Source organism: Penicillium brevicompactum (assembly GCF_028827555.1).
Source record: "Penicillium brevicompactum strain IBT 35665 chromosome Unknown utg000005l_segment0_segment0, whole genome shotgun sequence".
NCBI classification, from domain to species: Eukaryota; Fungi; Ascomycota; class Eurotiomycetes; order Eurotiales; family Aspergillaceae; genus Penicillium; species Penicillium brevicompactum.
Genome location: NW_026623208.1, coordinates 4,326,783 through 4,344,593, shown reverse-complemented (window position 1 = coordinate 4,344,593; position 17,811 = coordinate 4,326,783). Strand labels below are relative to the sequence as shown.

The window sequence follows — 17,811 nt, the reverse complement described above, 5'->3', positions numbered from 1 at the left end:
CTGAAACAATCTCATTGATCAGCCGGAATCCGGTGGATTCGGACGCATGCGAGGCTAATTTTGTCGAGTCGGCAGCAAAGATGAGATAGTCGTCGCATCTTTCAGTCGAAATCAACCAGGCATGGGCGAGAACGAGGGGTACGAGGAGTATGACTGGCTGCAGAACTTCCTCCCGCACGGAGGCCAGGCCGCATACGATCTTATCCAGGACGAGGGAGTCGAACAGGCATACCAGGCATTTCAAGGCGCGGAAGATGTAGCGAACTCGAATTCGATACACTCGCAAGTACAGAATGCGCCCCCGGCTAGATCCTCGAACCATGGCGTCAATCGAGTCCCGAACGCTTCCATGGCGTACTCGCAATTACGGACTGAACGTGACGGAGGTCAATCCAGACATCCCAATGTTAGACAGCAACCCTCGGCTTTTGCCCAACCGTCGTCTAGATCTGAACATCAGCCAAATCACTTCCCTCAAAGAACCCCGAGCTTTAATCCTCCGAATACACTCCAGCAGTACCTCAGTCAACACGCGCAGACCCAACACGCTTCATTCGCAACCCAACAACGTGCACATGGTCAACCCGCACGCAATCCGCAGCAAGGGAATCATGGCACTTCCAATGCGAATCTTTCTGCCTCTACAACGGGTGCTGCTAGGAGGGTTTCAGGCGGCCAACAAACCACGAGACCGACTTCTTTCGCGCAAACACCAGGCACCGCGGCGCGGCGAGGTCAAGCCGGATCGGGGAACCAGTATCAACAATCTGTGCCACGCTCAGGTCACCATGTGCAATCCGGCCATGGCGGACAGCCACATTATGGCGATCCATTTGCTGAAATTCGTAGACGGAATCAAATCATGATGATGAACCCGAATCGAGAGTACAATTGGCCCCCAATCCCACCCAGCGAGTTTCAAAATTCTCTGGCCTCAACAAACAGCCCGCAGCCTCCTCCCCGAGTCACACATTCACCGATTACAAGGCCTCAAACCACTCCTCAAGGTCACTCCTCGGTTCCGGGTCGAGGTGTTCTACGACCGCCTAACTCTGCCTCGCTTCAAGCAAACCACCCATCAACCATTGCTCGAAGTCAACAAGGAACAGCGCAGCATGGTCAAGGCCCATCACAACTCCAATCTCTCAACCCAGCTCAGATTGCCCTTAGGCCACCCCACCAGCTCAATGCTTTGCGGCACAGAGAAGGAATTGAGACGTCCGTCGCTCGTGCCAATTTTGACGCAGAACATCCAACACTTGCACCTGAACATGCCTCAGAAAGACCACTCGACTCTCAAAGAGCACAGCAACCATCCAAAACCCAGTTCCAACATATCACTCATGGAAATGCGCAGCCGCCAGTGGCGCCTGAGGGAATGACAAGGTCTGAGCCCATCCTAATCAACAGCTCGACTCCCTCGCCAGTTGAGCAGCCAGTTGCATCGCCTGCGCCAGAAAGCAGTGGTTTCAATGCTCCTGTCATTGCTTCTACGCCCCAGGAGCAGCTTATCGCACATCGTAACGACCACGGAAAACTTGCGCCGGCATACCAGGGCGCAATTACCACTCATGGATCATTTAATCCAGGATTCTCCTATCCAGCTCACCTTCCAGTATCCTATTCTGGCACCACACTCTCAAAATCCGTTGCAGCACAAGCACGCCCTAGACCAGGACGAAAGTCAGATATCTATCAGCCACGACCCCGATTGCTTTCGGATCCAATCGTGTCTACTGATCAGGACAGGGGCTCGACCGAGCCACCCAAGAAGGTCAGACGCCTGAATCAGCCCAAACGTCAACCATATGTCCCGAAAACACGTCCAACCATGCCGCATTCGGTCGCTCGTTCGTGGCAGCATCCTCCTACTGAGGATTCTTCACAGCCTCGTACAGGAAAGATTCTCAAAAATCGTGATGACCTGGTTCAGCCAACGGTAGACATTTTAGAACCCGATGAGATACGCTATGATCCTGCTCTAATTGTGAGGAGTCTTCTCGTTGCCGCAGGACAACATCCGAATGAAGAGCCCTTGAATGACCATCTGGAAGAACTTGAAAAAAGATTTGTCAGAATAGATGGCAGATCAGACTTGCGAACATTCCGCTGGGATATGGTGGATGCCAAAAATCCAGCAGTGGTCATAAAGGAACCAGCGCCAGCCCCAGCGGCTCTTGCACCTCCTGTGTATCATGCCCCCAAGCTCAATCCCGGTTCAATGGCTCTCCCCGTCCCAGGAAACCCCCGGGCCTCGATCCAGGTACCAGGCCTGACCCAACCCTCTGTTCGGTGGTCTCTCCAGCAGCAGGGCCCAGCTCCGCATCCGCGTGGTGGTCCGCCCACGCAGCCAAATATCCCGCCATATGACGGGCCACGTGACGCGCCGCCCGCGGGCACGCGGCTGACCCCCACAACAATACCGATCGACGCGTGCCCCCCTTCAAACAGGCTAAATGCCCAAGGCACTGGGCCTTTGAAGACTCCGTCTTATCCTTCTCCTTCAATTATTGTCCCCACCTCTGTGTCTAAATTTCCTAAGACTTCTTCGTCATCCACCCCGATTGTGTCCATACCCATCTCACCGCATCGCAAACTACCCACCACCACTCGCGAGACCAAATCGCCTTCTCAACCCAAACAAAGTACCCCGAAGGTTACTCCAGGCGCGAAACCAGACGTCAATGTACCCACGTCCACAGGGAAGTCTCAACCCGCTTCTAGTCAGGTATTCAAATCCCCAGAGACAAGCCGTCTCCCGCAACCAAAAGTGGTGATCACACCTTCACCGCAAAAGATGACTGAAAGGCGCAAGCCAGGTCGCCCGCCCAAGAATCCAGCTCCGGGCGTGGAAGTGAGGGTTCCTGAAGCGAAGCCTTTGGTGAAGTACCCTGTTTACGCGTGTCAGTGGAAAAGCTGTGCTGCGGAACTGCACAACCTGGAAGGCATTAAAGCCCATGTGGTCAAGACCCACGTGCCTCATCATCTTGTCTGCCAGTGGAAAGGCTGTGAACACACGACACCCATGGCGGCAGCGGGCATGTATGCACATGTTACAAAGGAGCACATCATGAAGTTGGCTTGGCAGCTTGGGGATGGACCTACGGTACCAGAACCTGGTGAGAACCATTGATTGCCTTCACTCCCGCAAGAAGCATCTTCATGTGTTTCTTTCTCCTTGAACCGATGTCTAATGGAATCGATGCTCTAGTGGCACTCACCTTAGAAGAACCTTCCAGCCCCACCCCACCCAGCGCTCCCAAGGCCACTATGATCCTACCCGTCAATGTGACCCAACTCCAAGCTTATAGCAAGGTGTATGGGATCAGATCTGAAATAGAGAAAGCTGAAGCTATCCTCGATGCAGGACGTCATTGGAAGCAGCAAATTGGACCAGATCTAGATCAGGATTCCCGCCGCCTCTCATCACCTCCTCGACAGGCAAATGTCTATTGTGCTGAAACCGCTTTCATCTCACCTGAATAATCTGCCCCAAGGCTCCCACTCAGAATGGTGAGATACCGTTGGTTCCAGTGAGCCCTATCGTGGCCCGATCCAAAGTTTTATGTACGAATAGCAAATGGCGTTTGGCCAAACCCAAATTACAAAATCTACAATATGACAGCCAAGTACAAATTCCGTTGCACAGGCTCTACTTTTCACAGGCACCTTCTTGGATCGCCTGGTTCCGTATTAGATAGGACACAAAGCTGAAAGCACGAAGCAAATCAAACGAAGGCCATGTGATTGGCAACAATCGCTTCTGTGGTTGACATTGACGTTAAGTGTGCAATGAACTTGTTCTGAACTCGCTGGTATGAAATAAACGATCAAATGTAGGCAATGGTATCTTTGTTCCCCGGATCCCCTTCCGTTCCTCGCGCAAGTCCAACTTTAGTTCCCGTTCCCTGAAGTGGACACCTCTGCGGAGGTTGTTGTTGCTGAGCTCTTGGGGTTGCTCACTGAGTCGGCGGACTCGTCGCTGGAATTGACATCCAGGAAGTGGTATAGGACAATCATCATCATGGCGCAGGAGCCAAGGAAGATAGCAAGACGGTACAGATCGTCGTCGGAGATCATTGTGAGATGTGGAAGGGTGCCGGGTCACGAATGACGGTGGAGGACAGAATGGCAGGAGGCGGCGTCTGGAGATGACACGTGGATAGTTGGAACGGCGCTACTGCGATGCACGCCGAGAACAGGATTAGGTCGAACCGGGATGTGAAAAGGGAACAAAGAGTGTGTTGTGATGGCGCAGGAGAGACTTGGGGATTCCGAGGTGGACACCTGGAGCTATCGGATAACGTACATGTCACTCTGTACTCCGTACCGCCGCGTAATGCGCGTAAATTAAGCGTTTGAAAGGGTAATTTTGCTTCGCTCGAATTGGAGCAAACTCCTCTTTCTACAAGGGTATTCCCTGTACTTAATTTAGTCTGGCTATGGGTCTTGGATTAACAACTGGTGGATTTCGACACTACTGCAATGCGAACAATTGAGTCCTCGGTAATCTGCATTACGAAATCCCCATTCCCACTTCGCTCTCTCTCCCTCTTCTTCTTCCCCTCCATTCCTGCAGTACCTCTGCGTTTTGTATGCATTTTTCTTCGACATGAATGAATTGCCGGCCTCGAGGCCACCTAAAGGCCCCTCCCTACTGGCCTGTCTTCAGTGCCGTCACAAGCACCTCAAGTGTGATGGCCGCACTCCTATCTGTAGCCGCTGTGAACAGATGCAATCCCCATGCGAATATACGAAGTCACGAAGAGGCTACAAAGGCCCGTCGAAAAAGCGCCGCGCCAACTCCCCCGATAACTTTGTCGCCCCCCCAAGTCGGTTTGCTCGAAAACCCCGTGGATTGGGGTTTGCAGTCTGCCTTCAAGTACGCGCCGGCTGTGCCGCTTCCCTCGTCCGAATCGACCAGTCCTGGACTACACGAAATGTCCCCGCCAATGGTACCATCCATTCATCCGATGAGCGCACCGTTGACTCCGGACTCCTCCTCTGTCGCCGTCGGTGGCGATGGCTACCTACTCGATATCTATTATAATTATTTCCATGATGCCCATCCAATACTGCCTCCGCACCAGCTCCTGAATCGCAGCTTCTTCCCCGCATACCTAGAGCAAGTGATGAAGTTCATCGGCGCCCACTTCACCCCGGCTGCTTCGAGTGCTACGTACCGGCAGACGGTTGTCACGATGGTTCAAGACCAAATGCCGGCGGTGGAAAAGGTGCAGGCACTGCTCCTCCTGGCAATTGTGCTTCATTCAGATAATGAGCGTGCCGAAGCTGGCGTTTGCCTAGCTGCCGCTGTGGACACGGCCTTTGAGCTTGGCATGCACCAGGGACCCTTTGCAGTCATCGCTAGCAACAGCGATCCGATCCGCGCCGAGTCTATACGGCGTACCTGGTGGGAGCTCTTTATCATTGAGGGCATGCTGACTGCCCTCGGTGTGCAACGTGACTATCGCACCAACATGGTTCCGCTCGAAGTCGGGCTTCCGTGTGAAGAACGCATCTATCAGGAGGGCCTGGCACCACCACCATCCCCTACTATCGCGCAATTCGATGAGCGGGTTTTCGCGGATGAAGATCGTGACTTTTCTTCTTACTGCTACCGGATAGAATCCATTCGTATCCTCGGTCGCGTGGTGGCCATGCAAGAAATGACCCATGGCCAGCAGGATCTGGTGGAAGCGATCGATGCACGAATTGGTAGTTGGGGTCACCATTTACCGGAGTCCAAGGAAGAACTGCTTCGTCCAGATGGGTCGGTGGATGAGATCATGTTCCAAGCGACCATGATTTTGAACGGCGCGGCCATCTACCTGAACTTCCCGCGGTCGGACCTTTTGTCGTCGCCTGCTGTTGCCGCGGAGGTAATCTGCGGTCACCATGGGCCAATCAGTGTACCTGCCTTTTCTCACAACGAGCACGCTATGAAGGCATACAAGGCAGCTCGAGAGCTAACTCGACTTGCCGGATTCCGTGCGGAGGTTACAAAGCACACTCCGTTCTTCATTTGCGCGCTCACTCTGAGCTCCATTGTCCAACTAGCCTCTTGCTCCGTCAAGGCTGGTTCAATCCCAGACCCTAGCCGTGATCGGTTGATATTGACAATCGGTGTCTTCAAGAAGCTGGCTAAAACCTGGGCGATTTCCCAATCGATCAATCGACAGATTAAAGCCGTTGCGCGAGACGTGATGGACCTCGGTCTCCGTCCCACATTGGACTCGCTTGACCTGAACACTGTATTGGACAACAGTCAATTCTGGGTTGAGCAAGGCCCCAGCTGAATTAGCAGAAAATCAGTAGCCTTTTTCTTTTCTCTTTGAGTCCTACGCTTTGCATGGTTTTCAAGGGCCTGGTCGGCAAAAGTCGTGCCCTCAGCGCCTCCTTGTTACGGCCGAATGCTCGCCCCCCAATCCTGCCGGACTCTGGCCGCCGATAGTGTAGGGAAATTTATACCGCTTTCTGCGCACATGACAGAGGTACTAGGGGGGAAGTGATACTTTTGTATGACCCGAGATTGACTCTGAGTCTTTTGAGCCGTTACTTTCCTGCATGACCCGGAGATTCGTGGAGTGATTCGGTAACATGCGACGGCCCTGAACCCGAACGGCCCATAAGCACTGGATACCCGACAAGCATATCTGAAGTTCGATGATAGACAAAGATCATACCTAGCATCAAGCCATTAACTGGAACTTGGAAACATTTTTGCATTCGTGAAGAGAACCAATTACTCTCTAGTCTTCCTTGCTAAGCCTCTGTATTCCAAACGCTCTTGATTTCCTCCTTTGCGACCTCCTTCCCAAGCAACCACCCAATGCCATAGATAGTATCGACATGGGCAACTTCCGACAACGTGTGTTTAGGCCACAGGCCCCAATGACCATGAGGCATGCCGGGGTAGGCAATGAGATGAGTGGCAACACCTTCATCGCGGAGCAATTTCTCATAGATCAAACCATCGTCGCGCAAGCTATCCATCCCATCAACCTGTATATAATGAGGCGGCAAACCAGCCAATGGAACATCCGAGTTCACGGGGGAGTAGTCAACTGAGTGGAAGTCAGGCTCCCACCAGCCCATCCAGACCCTCAAGTCCTTCGCATTACAGACTGCTCCATTGGCATTCTGCTCGCGCGACAGATAAAGATGCTTATATTTATCCGGCACAATTTGCTCATCCAAAAGCGGGGGGATATTAGCAAGCACACCCGTCAGAGGGGGCGAGAGGTTCTCTCGCAACGCGCGGTGGGCAGTCACGGCAGCAAGACTGGCACCAGCAGAGGAACCGCCGATCACGAATCCTTCTGAGAGATCAGCGCCCAGCAAAGAAGCATTGGCCGCGAGCCATTTGAGGGTATCCCAGATATCGTGGTGAGCTGTTGGGAATTTGTGCTCTGGAGCCAGACGATAACTCGGCAGGACCACGGTGGCGTTGTACAGGGCCGAGGCTGCCTTGGCCCAGGGAAGAAGCTGGAGGTTGCAGCCAGTGAAGAATCCACCGCCGTAGATCAGGACCACGAGCGGTGACTTGGAGTCATGGTTGGGCGGCTTGATGATGCGAAGCTCGCTCTCGTAGCCGTCGCGCAAGGTGATGGTCTTCACCGACTCGTGTGTGCCATGTGTTGCGGGCTTGCTCTCAGCTCCGAGACGGTCGCCCATGAGTCCCAGTTCACGTAGAACTTGTGCTGGGTCTGATGAGAGATCAGGAGCTGGGCTGTCTTTTAGGGCCTGGGTGTGCATTAGCACACTGGCTTTTCTTTGGAGCTATTCGCTTTACCTGTTCCATTTCTGGATTAATGACGCTGAGCTGCAAGACAGCCTCTGGGGTATTGTAGGGATCCATGATTGAGGTGTTGAAGTAGGTGGTATAGGGGTGAGAAGGAAGGAAAGAGAGGAAAGAGGATCGGAGTTAAACAATACAACTTGTACAACCGATCGATTTGACCAAGCAGAAACATGCCGCAGAACTCCACCTCCAGCTCGTACCAATCCTCAATTTCTGGAGTTCCTCCACGCCAAAGTGTCTTCATTCGTGCCAGATTCAATAAACCCACTTCTGTCCCACTCGTCCCAATTGGGTAATGTTTGGATGATCCTAAGAAGGCGTCTTGCTGCACATAAGCCTAATGAGATGAGCAATTGGTACTGCAAGATCAAGATGATGCCACTTACTACAGAATGTGGTGATCTAAAAGCAGGAGTATACCTGAAATCGAAGTATAGTACATGGCCCTGCAGATGAACCATGTGGAGATCGAAATTCAGATCTGCATCAATGACGTCGGAGCTCGAACATCACCTTTTGGGATCTCAGGGATGCGAGTTTGTTCATATCGGCTGCTTCTAAAATGTAAAAAGGGAGAAGGTATACTATATCACTAATGCATTCCAATTTTTGCTTACATCGAGTCAACCTTGGAACCACTGCTGGCTTCCTTTTGCATAGCCTCGAGCTTGAATCGCATACTTGAGGGCTTCACAGCAAATAATGATGTCTTATCAAACCCTTATTTCGAGCTATCCTCACTACGTACTGTGTTTGGTTCTTAATAGCAATCTCAATTATCACTTAGTAGACCCGTGGACGTTTGGGATCCTCTGCCCAGGTGCTCAGGAGCGAACACATTTTATCAACGGTGTAGATCCGTAGCAACTGATCCATTCCAAGGTTCTTCCTAAGAGCAGTCTCTCCGAGTCCATCTCCAGGAGTGTCAGATATCTATACACATATCCACACCCCACTTTGGCAGTGCCCTTGATTCGGCCTACTGCGGCGAGTTGTACTCGCGAAGGAACCGGATTCGCTTCACAGCAAGCATGAATTCTCCAGGGCCATTGATAACCAGCAAGTGTCTACCTCCGGGCAAATTTTCCATCAACCGCCTCGCTTCTTCTAGCTCCAAGTCTAGAGACGACGCAATATTAAAGCTTTCGTGGTCGCAATTGCGCTCTGTTAGCCTGGCTGGAGTCTTTTGTTAGTTGTTTCATTATAGACGGAATACATTGCAAATAATCCCACCTTGCATTAGGAGAAGATGGCTGTTGGCATGAACGAGTGCACCCCAGAGCGCACATGTATCTGCAACCCTTCCAAAGGCCTCATTGCGCGCCCATCCCAGAAGACCAAGGAGGAGATCAAACTCTGGATATATCTTGAATCAGTATCGGCGTGGTCGGAGGTATTAGCATTGCATACCCTTCTCATTCCCCGATGTCTGGAAGATCTCGGGGATATCATATAACATGCGCTCGTAATTCATTTTGACTTTGGTGTTGGTTGAGAAGAGGAAAGAAACAGAGCTTGGGGATGGATACAGAGATTATTTGGGAGTCGACTTCATATAGACCTGGGTTAGTTTTAAGATTCAAAGATTTCGCCTGATACGTGAACAAAGAAAATCGACCCCTCTCGTCTTCTTTCATATCGAGCAAACCAGAGAGTCTAAAGGACAAAGAAAGGTCGAATATCAGTGAGGTGGCAAAGAACAAAGAAGCAAAGCCCCGAGGTCATCCTGCACCTCCCCCAAAGCCTTAAAGGATGGTCGAGGACCCAATCCATCGGCGCATCCTGTCTTCTCGCAACTTACTAGCCATGTCTTCGTTCGCCAAAAACCAGAGGGACGAAGTTCCTGAGTATGTGACTCGCATGGAGAAAGTTCCACCGCCATTCCTGCCTCCAAGGGCCGCATACGGCATGGATGGTAGGTCAAAAGGCCCATTTCACAGTGCCCTGCTAACATTCACAGGACTAACTCGCGCAGTGATTGCTTGGATGCTGGACATCAACGTCCGGGCAAGTGTCAAAAGACGCGAGTTTGAGCGAACATGGATCAGAACTTGCATGTACATCAAGCACTGCGAGCGTAAGCCTACAGATCGCATTAACTCAAGACCAAAAGCTGATCTTTGGACAGGTATCATGGACTTAAATGGCATCCCGTATACGCCATATACCAACGAAGCTGGTGGAAAGTTGACCTCGAACTCGAGGGAGGGCTTCAGACCCCATATGGCATCCACGATGGTGACGCGGGGACCTATCCTTATTACAGGCCCCGTCAAGGACGAGAGCGAGATCTCCAGGTGTGTCTCCGACACTCAGACAATGGACTTCAAGCTTCACGAGCTGGAAATCATTCGGTTCATGGGAAGAGTCGACTTGGAGACTCTGACGGAATTCAATGAATCAACGAGGGGGGACGCCTGTAATAGGTCATAGAGCGCAGATGGTCATCGCCTCCCGAGGTCTTGGAAACAAGGTCTCTTCCAAGATTGCTGCAAGGACCCATGCCATCTTTTATATGCTTTTAATGTTGACAATTGAAGTTGAATGACCTTGGAGATTCCGAGTCCCGTAGGCATATCAAAGTTCTTTACGTATTTAGAGCTGAAGATCTGCAGGGGAACCTTGAAAGTGATGTATGTAGTGATGTACACGTAAGACACATTCAGAGAGGGCTGAGACTGGCATGCATATATCGAGGATCGTCTCAACGCCTGCGAAATGCGGAACGGATAGCTCGCCCAGCAAGGCAATCTCGGACATCTCGCCGACCTCAAGGGATTGTGCATACCTGCAATCTGACCCAACGCCGACTGACCCCCGACTTTCGGTAATGCCGTTTATCTACGTCTCCATTCACTGTATCAAATGACAGGGATGTTATGTTCGACCGGAGATGCTCCGTGTGCGTGGACAGCGGAGTACGTGTAAATATCGCACTAGAGGAAGATCCCAGTTGCCGATCGAGCCCTGTCAGACGAGAATCTCTGGCCTGAATCAATGGTTTTCCTTCACATCGGAGATTGAGGCGAGTGCACAAACTTCCTCAACATGGAGCCACAAACACAGGCTATGTCAGAGAAGGACAAAACCGACGGCCTAGCTGTCAATCTCACCTCAATTCCCAATGGCGCCTCAACCCCGATCACAGACACTCCGCCCTCCCTGGCCCTCAGCCTGGTAACATGGGATGGGCCCAACGATCCTGAAAATCCTCAAAATTGGCGTCGATCCACGAAGCTAGTCCGATCAGCAGCTCCGCTAGCCGTGATCTTCTCTATATCCATCGCGTCAAGCATCTTCGGTGCCGCATCCAGCTTAACAGCGCAAGAATATGACGTCTCGCAAGAAGTAATGAGTCTCGGCGTAGCCCTTTTCGTCGCAGGCTTCGCCGTCGGCCCCCTCGTGTTCGCACCCATGGCCGAGGTGGTCGGTAACGCACCCCCAATGGCCGTTGCCCTAGCAGGCTGCGCGATTTTCCAAATCCCACTTGCCTTAGCAACCAACGTGGCGACCATTCTCCTGAGTCGTTTCCTCGCAGGCATGTTCGGCGCCGGCGGATTAGCCGTCGGCTCAGGCATCTTGGCCGATATCTTCGGCCCTATCACCCGTGGGGTCGCGGTGGGAACTTCTGCCACGGTCATGAACCTGGGTAGTATTATCGGGCCAGTCGTGGGCGCATACATCGTCGACGCATATGGCTGGCGCTGGACAGCCTGGGTAACTCTCATCCTCTGCGCCGCTGTCGGTCTAGCCTGTACTGTGACTCTGCGCGAGTCCTCGCATAATCGCATCCTCATGAACCGCGCAGCACGACTGCGTCGAGAAACTGGAAACCAAAGTCTCCGTGCACAGGCCGAGATGGCTTCGTTGGACCCGAAAATCCTGCTGAGGAAGTATACGACGAAACCAGTTCGCATGTTTGTTCGAGAACCGATTCTGATTGTCATGACTATTTACCTGACACTGGTGTACGGTTCGCTGTACCTCTCATATCAGCTGTTCCCGCGTGCATTCCGTGCTCGGGGCTGGAGTAAGCCCACAGCGACCCTTCCGTTTCTTGCTGTTGGTCTAGGTGTAATCACGGCGTTGGCCTTGTTCTCGACGTTCACCATGACCTGGTACAAGAAGCGTTGGGAGGCTGCACAGAAAGAGCCAAAGGGGGAGTCGACACCTGCTCGCATTGCGCCGGAAAAAAGACTGCCACCAATGGTTTTCGGTGCGGTTTTGCTGCCGCCAGCTCTGCTGTGGTTTGGGTGGTCGGGAGACACGCATTGGATTGCGCAAGTGATCGCTTGCTATGCCATTGGTGTTGCGCTACAGACCATCTTCATCTGCGGCATTGTGTATATTGTCGATGTGTATTTGCTCAATACTGTGTCAGCGATATCCATCCATGTCATGGTTCGGAGCGTTGTCTCGGCGACCTTCCCATTGTTCGAAGGTCCCATGTACAGGACCCTTGGTATAAACTGGTCGGCTACTTTGCTAGCCGGCCTGTCCATACTGATCATGGCGTCTCCCATTCTCTTCCTCATCTACGGCTCCCGAATTCGAAGCTGGAGCCGTTTCTCCGTTGGTGGTGTCTAAGGTCAGTCCATATAGATCAAAGATCATGGAACATAGATGATAAGGATAAAACATAACGAGGAAAATATTTTAAATTCAATAACAAGTCTAACAGTGCTGCCACCCAAGCGTAAAATCCAGGGGTATCTCGAAGGCTGGCTGATGTATGAGGGCAACAGGAAAATTGCGGGCTATGTTGGTGTGTACAAGAACAAAAGAAACAAACAGACAACACCAGGCAATGAAAAAGAGCACAGAAAGCCAAAACTCCTTGTCTTATGCTCAGGTCGTATCGGCATTGCATGAGATAGAAAAGAAAATGAAAGGAATGGACGATCGCTGGGATGGAGGATAGATGGTAGAGCAAACAGACTTAGATGCTTGCACCGCTGCTCAAATTTCGCATTTCCTGGAGGGCGACAGCTCGGCGAGCAACGACATCTTCACGGCGTACCACGTTGCGCAGTGCTTCGCTTGCTTGAATGAGGCCATCGATGCTAATCGCATGGTTGGTCATTTGGTGGTTGATATAAGTGTAGAGGGCAGCTGGCGTTGAGCAGGTTGTCAACAATTGCTGCTCGTTGAGCTTAAGCAGCGCAAGAGCAACCTGAAAGAGGAATGTGCTTCCTCCGCCACTGCCAGAGGCGACATCTTCAGTGACTCCGGTCTTTGTAGCCTTGTCGTTCTCCTTGGCAGCAAGACCATTGGGCCCAGAACCGTTGGCTGCACCAGTCACATTGAGACACAGAACTACGTCCCATACCCGATATAGCGCCTCTGCCGAGAGACAATCTGTGAAAACAGAAAGGAACCATTGGAAGGTCAGCGCTTCCAGCTCGATTCCCAAATCCTCCAAATGTGCAGAGAGCTTAGGTAGTAGCTCCGAGATGTACTGGCGTAAGACGACCTGGTCGGCACGTGAGGCCAGCAAGCCATGGTCGTAATAATGATGAGGCAGGATGATCTCAATCATGGACGTCAAGATCCAAAACACATCCTCTGCAGTAGGCATGATCAGCAGCAAAGAGCCCGCAATCAAATTCATGCCTTGGCAGTAGCCAACCTCCGAGTTGCGACGCGAGTACGCAAGGAGCACCTCCTTCAATTTGTCGACGCCAGGCCCCTTGCGGAAGAAGACATTGTCGGTCAGAGTTCGATTGATATCCATGTCGATTTGTGCAACAACAGAAGAGTCGGGGTCAGAACCACCAACACCATGAACAAGGTCATCATAATATCCAGGAATCCGCATCCCTGAAGCCCCGCTGCACTCCGACCAGATTTTGGCACGAAGAGCAACTGGGACACCACCGAGAACAAGCAGTCTGAATTCCCGCCATTTGGCTCGCCCGACCTTCCCCTTGTTGCCCAGCCCAGCGATACCTACAACTTCGCCATCGGCGAGAGAAGTCTCAGGCGTAGCGAACGCAGCCACAGAGCGATCGGATACTGCCGCTGCCGCCTCGCCTTCCTTCCTGCGTTCGGCACGAACTTTACGCAAGAACTCGTTCCATCGTACGGTTCGGTCACGCTGCAATGAGTCGTGGAGGTCGGTCAACTGCTCCAGCAGCAGCTTCACTGGCTCTATCTCTGCAGCAGTGAACCTAGGGGCTGTGTCTCTGGGCTGATCAGAGGATATACCGGAAAATTCGGGTCTGTTGGCAGTGACTGAAGATGTAGAAGCTGATGGTTGTGCGCTAGACCCGACGGCCAGCGCACCGTCTTTGTCGACTGAAACCGAAGAGCTATGAGAGCGATTTTCACCCGCGGTAGTCAGGGAGACGATTGGGCCGGCGGAAGGAGTGTGGGATAAAAGCTCGGTGGGACGGGTCGGGATCCTGAGATAATCTTGCCAGCGATTAATGGCAAGAGCTCCGCTTTCAGGGTCATCCGGCGAGCCAGGGAGGGAACGCAATGTGTCTGGGGCCGGCGTTGACGATTGGGTGTCATCCTCCGGGTCCGAAGAATCGGTCCGGAGAGTACCAAGAGTTTCGGTGATACTCAATCGGTGATTGCTGCTCTTGGCAGCGGTGGCTTCTCTCTGACGCTTTTTCCTGCGCTGATCATATATGAAGCCGAACCTGTCGGTCAGAAATTCGCCTGGGTAAGCGTTGTTATAAATGGGAGTGAGCGTCGGAGGCTTCGACTCCATAGGGAGAATGGCATCCATCTCAACAGGTCCAAGGTTTGTGGAGCTTTGATCGGTGGTCTCCGAAGCTGCGCCTTGTGACACACTACCGGCTGCAGTGCGTCGCGTAGCAGGGGGGCCCATCCTGCCTTGAGCACTGGATCCGCTGGCAGAGCGTACCGTGGAGTTAGGCAGACTGGCCTTGCTGTTGATTCTTTTCAATGCAGCCACTGCTGACAAGCCGCCCTTGGAGTTTCCAGAGAGAGTTGACGAGGCACTCTTGTCTCCGTCTGGTCGTTGAGGCTGGGTCTTGCTGTGAACAGACTCAGAATCGCTTCCATCTTTTCCAGCCTGGGAGTTGCCTGCAAACAACTTGACTGTCCAAGAACCAAGGGACCGTGATGATTTGCGAGAATGGACACTGGCACTGTCGCCATTGGTGGACGTGCTCGCGATACGCTTTGCTGGTCCTTTCTGGGGTGAAGCATCAGGTGGTTGGAAAAGCTGCTCATCAAGAGCCTTCCGGCGCATTGCAGGATTGACAGGCATGCGAAGTCGCTCAGCCTCTTCCTCTTCAGTCTCTCCAACATCACTCATGATACTGCTAGCACGGCTAGTTTTGCGGCTTGTGTTGGTGGAGCCAAAGAGGTACTCCTGCCAGCCTCGAATAGAGCTTTGGCGTTTCCGGTTGTCGATGCCTCCGCTCCCTATAGTATCTGTGTTCGCCCGCTGGGGACGAATTGTCGCCTGGGGCTCGGTTTCGCTGAACGGCCGAGAGCCCACAGTGTCCTCCATGGCCTGAGACATGAGTCCATTCAACCCAGAAGAAGTGTGCCCGGCGTGTTCGCTACTGTGGGTGCTTTCTGCATCGGAGGCGCGATCACATGGAGAGTTTTCCAGCTGATACAACCGGCGCTCGATATCCTGGTTGGACACTGAGACTTCCCGCAGCATCCGCTTTAGCTCTCGTTCCCTTGCATCGGCGCGTTGACGCAGGGCCGATATTTCAGCATCTCGCTGAGCCAAATCACGAGCAAATTGTCGGACCATTTTCGTGGCTCCGGTACCAGAAATGAGCCTCTCAATATGCGCATCGTCTGCAAGGTGCAAGGCGCCTGGAATGTCATGTGTTGGGACTGAATCAGCGAACAGAGCGGCACGTCCAGATTTGTGTGACGGATTGCTGGTCAAGTTTGCCAAAGTGGCCTTCCGTCCTCGACCGAAATTGCCTCCATTATCATCGTCTCCATCTGCCCCCGAGAGCAATGTATTCGTCAAGCCACGTGCAAGGGTAGGAGATTTGTCTGGCGGTGAAAGCGAAGGAAACGAGGTCAGGTCCGTGGTAGTGTTTGAGGAGCCGGAATGACGTTTTTGCATTTTGGCGCGGACTGTCCTAGCATTTCGACTCCGGCTTGAGGCGCTTGATGCTTGTGAGGACGAGCGTCGTGGGGAGTGAACTTCGGACTCTGCCATGACTCAACAACCGGGCAATGGCGTGGACGGGGGATTTGTTGTTTAATGACTTCATGAATGCTTCTGATAGCTGTCAAGGCCGGTATCCAGGGATTCGAGGAAATTTTTTCTTTAGCTAGCGAGGCCGTCCTGGTTATGTTTCCTGATAGTCTTGGGTCCTTGGCGATCCCTGTGTAGCTATCTGTGGATCTGTGGGAATGAAGGGAGATCGACCCTGACTTTCAGGGGTAACAACGGATGCCAACCTTGTCAAGGCTATTTTAGGACCAGCAAAATCATCAGAAAACAAAGAACGCAGATTGGGATGTCTGAAACACACAAAGCCAGCTTTGATACCCTTGCGCACATGACGTTCATTGCTCGATAAGCGGTCATGTGATCTCATGTGATCTGGTCCTCTCACCGCCCTGGCAGTCATCGCAGCCTCGGCTCTCCGCATAACCGAGTGGGGAAAGCTATAAGCTGCAGTCCCCCCGGCAGTGGAGGATAGATGACATCTATGTTTTTGGTACTTTTTTAAATACACAAACTACATTCGTGAAATATCCAATCCACACACCATGTCGGCAGCAGCAAAGCAACGTCTCCAAGCTCTCAGCAAGCAGCTTGTAGAAGGTATTCCTTCAGAGGGCACCTTTGAAGATATCCCCAAGATCCGCCATGTTGCAGGGGACTCCGCGGGACCGTAAGTAGTGTTGAAATCTATCCTTCAAAATGATACACTCGGACTTTTACCTCGTCTGAATTGAAACACCAATGCATAGCTAACATTGAACACATGTAGTCGGGCAAAGGACAAGGTGGTGATTATCACCGGTCAGTTCACCCAGACTTGGGCTTAACAAAATCTATAAAGACCCTGAACTGATTAAATCCCAGGAGCAAATTCTCCAAACGGAATTGGACGTGCCAGCGCACACCAATTCGCCAACAATGGCGCAAAAGCAGTCTACATCTGTGATTTCGCCGACAACCATCTAGAAACTCACAAGCGAGAGATGAAGTCTCTCTACCCAAACGTGGACGTCCACGTACGCTCATTCGACGCAGCCGATGAAAAGGCGTTGACCGCCGTCATCGACGAGGCCATAAGTCAGTACGGCCGACTTGATATCTTTTTCGCCAATGCAGGCATCGTCGGCCAACCCAAAGTCTTCACCGAGGTAGCCGGCAGTGAGTTCCTGGAGACCATGCGTGTCAATGCCCTTGGGTAAGCTTTCCCCCACCAGAAAAATTGATCATCCCTGCTAAACTACCTCCACAGTGTTTTCTTAGCCGCAAAGCACGCGGCGCCAGCTATGAAAATCACATCTGCATCCAAGCCATACCCCAGTGGTTCAATTATCGGAACAGCCTCTGTAGCTGGAATCCGCTCCAATGCCGGTTCAACTGATTATTCGGCCTCCAAGGCTGCAGTTGTGTCCATTGCTCAGTCGGTTTCATACCAACTTTCCGGAACAGGTATCCGAATTAATGCAATTTGCCCAGGTCTCATTGAGACAGGTATGACGCAGAGTGTATTTGATCGGGCACGGGAGCGTGGCACGGAGCGCAAGGTCGGACAACTGAACCCGTTGCAGCGGGGTGCTGTTGCCGATGAGGTTGCGCGTGTTGCATTGTTCCTTGGTAGTGATGAGAGTAGCTATGTCAATGGACAGGCCTGGGCGGTTTGTGGTGGACTGAGTGCTGGGCATCCCTTCGTGCCTGGAAAGCTGGCATAAGTACGAGGTTCCAATGAGACCAAGTTGCATTGATGAGCTGCAAGGGTATAAGTCATTATTACATAGCATACGGAATTTCAAATAGGTTCAGTGTCATAAACTGCGGCAGTCAAGAGATT

The 17,811-nt window shown here is 52.2% G+C and overlaps 9 protein-coding genes across 9 annotated transcripts; 5 read left to right on the top strand and 4 right to left on the bottom strand.

The window, feature by feature from the left end:
• Positions 1–121: 121 nt before the first annotated feature.
• Positions 122–3,486, top strand: N7506_007506 (putative C2H2 finger domain protein; the record flags this gene model as incomplete). The annotated part of the gene is made up of 2 exons (XM_056956799.1): positions 122–3,119; positions 3,212–3,486. The coding sequence occupies 2 exons, from the start codon at positions 122–124 to the stop codon at positions 3,484–3,486; spliced, it is 3,273 nt and encodes a 1,090-aa protein (XP_056811133.1).
• A 408-nt stretch (positions 3,487–3,894) lies between these two features.
• N7506_007505 (dolichyl-diphosphooligosaccharide--protein glycosyltransferase subunit 4) lies at positions 3,895–4,080 on the bottom strand (the record flags this gene model as incomplete). The annotated part of the gene is made up of 1 exon (XM_056956798.1): positions 3,895–4,080. The coding sequence occupies one exon, from the start codon at positions 4,078–4,080 to the stop codon at positions 3,895–3,897; it is 186 nt and encodes a 61-aa protein (XP_056811132.1).
• A 536-nt stretch (positions 4,081–4,616) lies between these two features.
• Positions 4,617–6,299, top strand: N7506_007504 (fungal specific transcription factor domain-containing protein; the record flags this gene model as incomplete). The annotated part of the gene is made up of 1 exon (XM_056956797.1): positions 4,617–6,299. The coding sequence occupies one exon, from the start codon at positions 4,617–4,619 to the stop codon at positions 6,297–6,299; it is 1,683 nt and encodes a 560-aa protein (XP_056811131.1).
• Positions 6,300–6,765: 466 nt separating this feature from the next.
• On the bottom strand, positions 6,766–7,861 carry N7506_007503 (alpha/beta hydrolase; the record flags this gene model as incomplete). Its single annotated transcript, XM_056956796.1, has 2 exons — positions 6,766–7,746; positions 7,796–7,861. The coding sequence occupies 2 exons, from the start codon at positions 7,859–7,861 to the stop codon at positions 6,766–6,768; spliced, it is 1,047 nt and encodes a 348-aa protein (XP_056811130.1).
• Positions 7,862–8,783: 922 nt separating this feature from the next.
• Positions 8,784–9,278, bottom strand: N7506_007502 (uncharacterized protein; the record flags this gene model as incomplete). The annotated part of the gene is made up of 3 exons (XM_056956795.1): positions 8,784–8,980; positions 9,038–9,160; positions 9,215–9,278. The coding sequence occupies 3 exons, from the start codon at positions 9,276–9,278 to the stop codon at positions 8,784–8,786; spliced, it is 384 nt and encodes a 127-aa protein (XP_056811129.1).
• A 332-nt stretch (positions 9,279–9,610) lies between these two features.
• N7506_007501 (uncharacterized protein) lies at positions 9,611–10,237 on the top strand (the record flags this gene model as incomplete). The annotated part of the gene is made up of 1 exon (XM_056956794.1): positions 9,611–10,237. One exon carries the CDS (start codon positions 9,611–9,613, stop codon positions 10,235–10,237), a length of 627 nt encoding a protein of 208 aa, XP_056811128.1.
• A 615-nt stretch (positions 10,238–10,852) lies between these two features.
• On the top strand, positions 10,853–12,391 carry N7506_007500 (uncharacterized protein; the record flags this gene model as incomplete). Its single annotated transcript, XM_056956793.1, has 1 exon — positions 10,853–12,391. The coding sequence occupies one exon, from the start codon at positions 10,853–10,855 to the stop codon at positions 12,389–12,391; it is 1,539 nt and encodes a 512-aa protein (XP_056811127.1).
• A 352-nt stretch (positions 12,392–12,743) lies between these two features.
• Positions 12,744–15,875, bottom strand: N7506_007499 (uncharacterized protein; the record flags this gene model as incomplete). The annotated part of the gene is made up of 1 exon (XM_056956792.1): positions 12,744–15,875. The coding sequence occupies one exon, from the start codon at positions 15,873–15,875 to the stop codon at positions 12,744–12,746; it is 3,132 nt and encodes a 1,043-aa protein (XP_056811126.1).
• Positions 15,876–16,531: 656 nt separating this feature from the next.
• On the top strand, positions 16,532–17,692 carry N7506_007498 (SDR family NAD(P)-dependent oxidoreductase; the record flags this gene model as incomplete). The annotated part of the gene is made up of 4 exons (XM_056956791.1): positions 16,532–16,656; positions 16,756–16,787; positions 16,851–17,181; positions 17,236–17,692. 4 exons carry the CDS (start codon positions 16,532–16,534, stop codon positions 17,690–17,692), a joined length of 945 nt encoding a protein of 314 aa, XP_056811125.1.
• Positions 17,693–17,811: the final 119 nt, after the last annotated feature.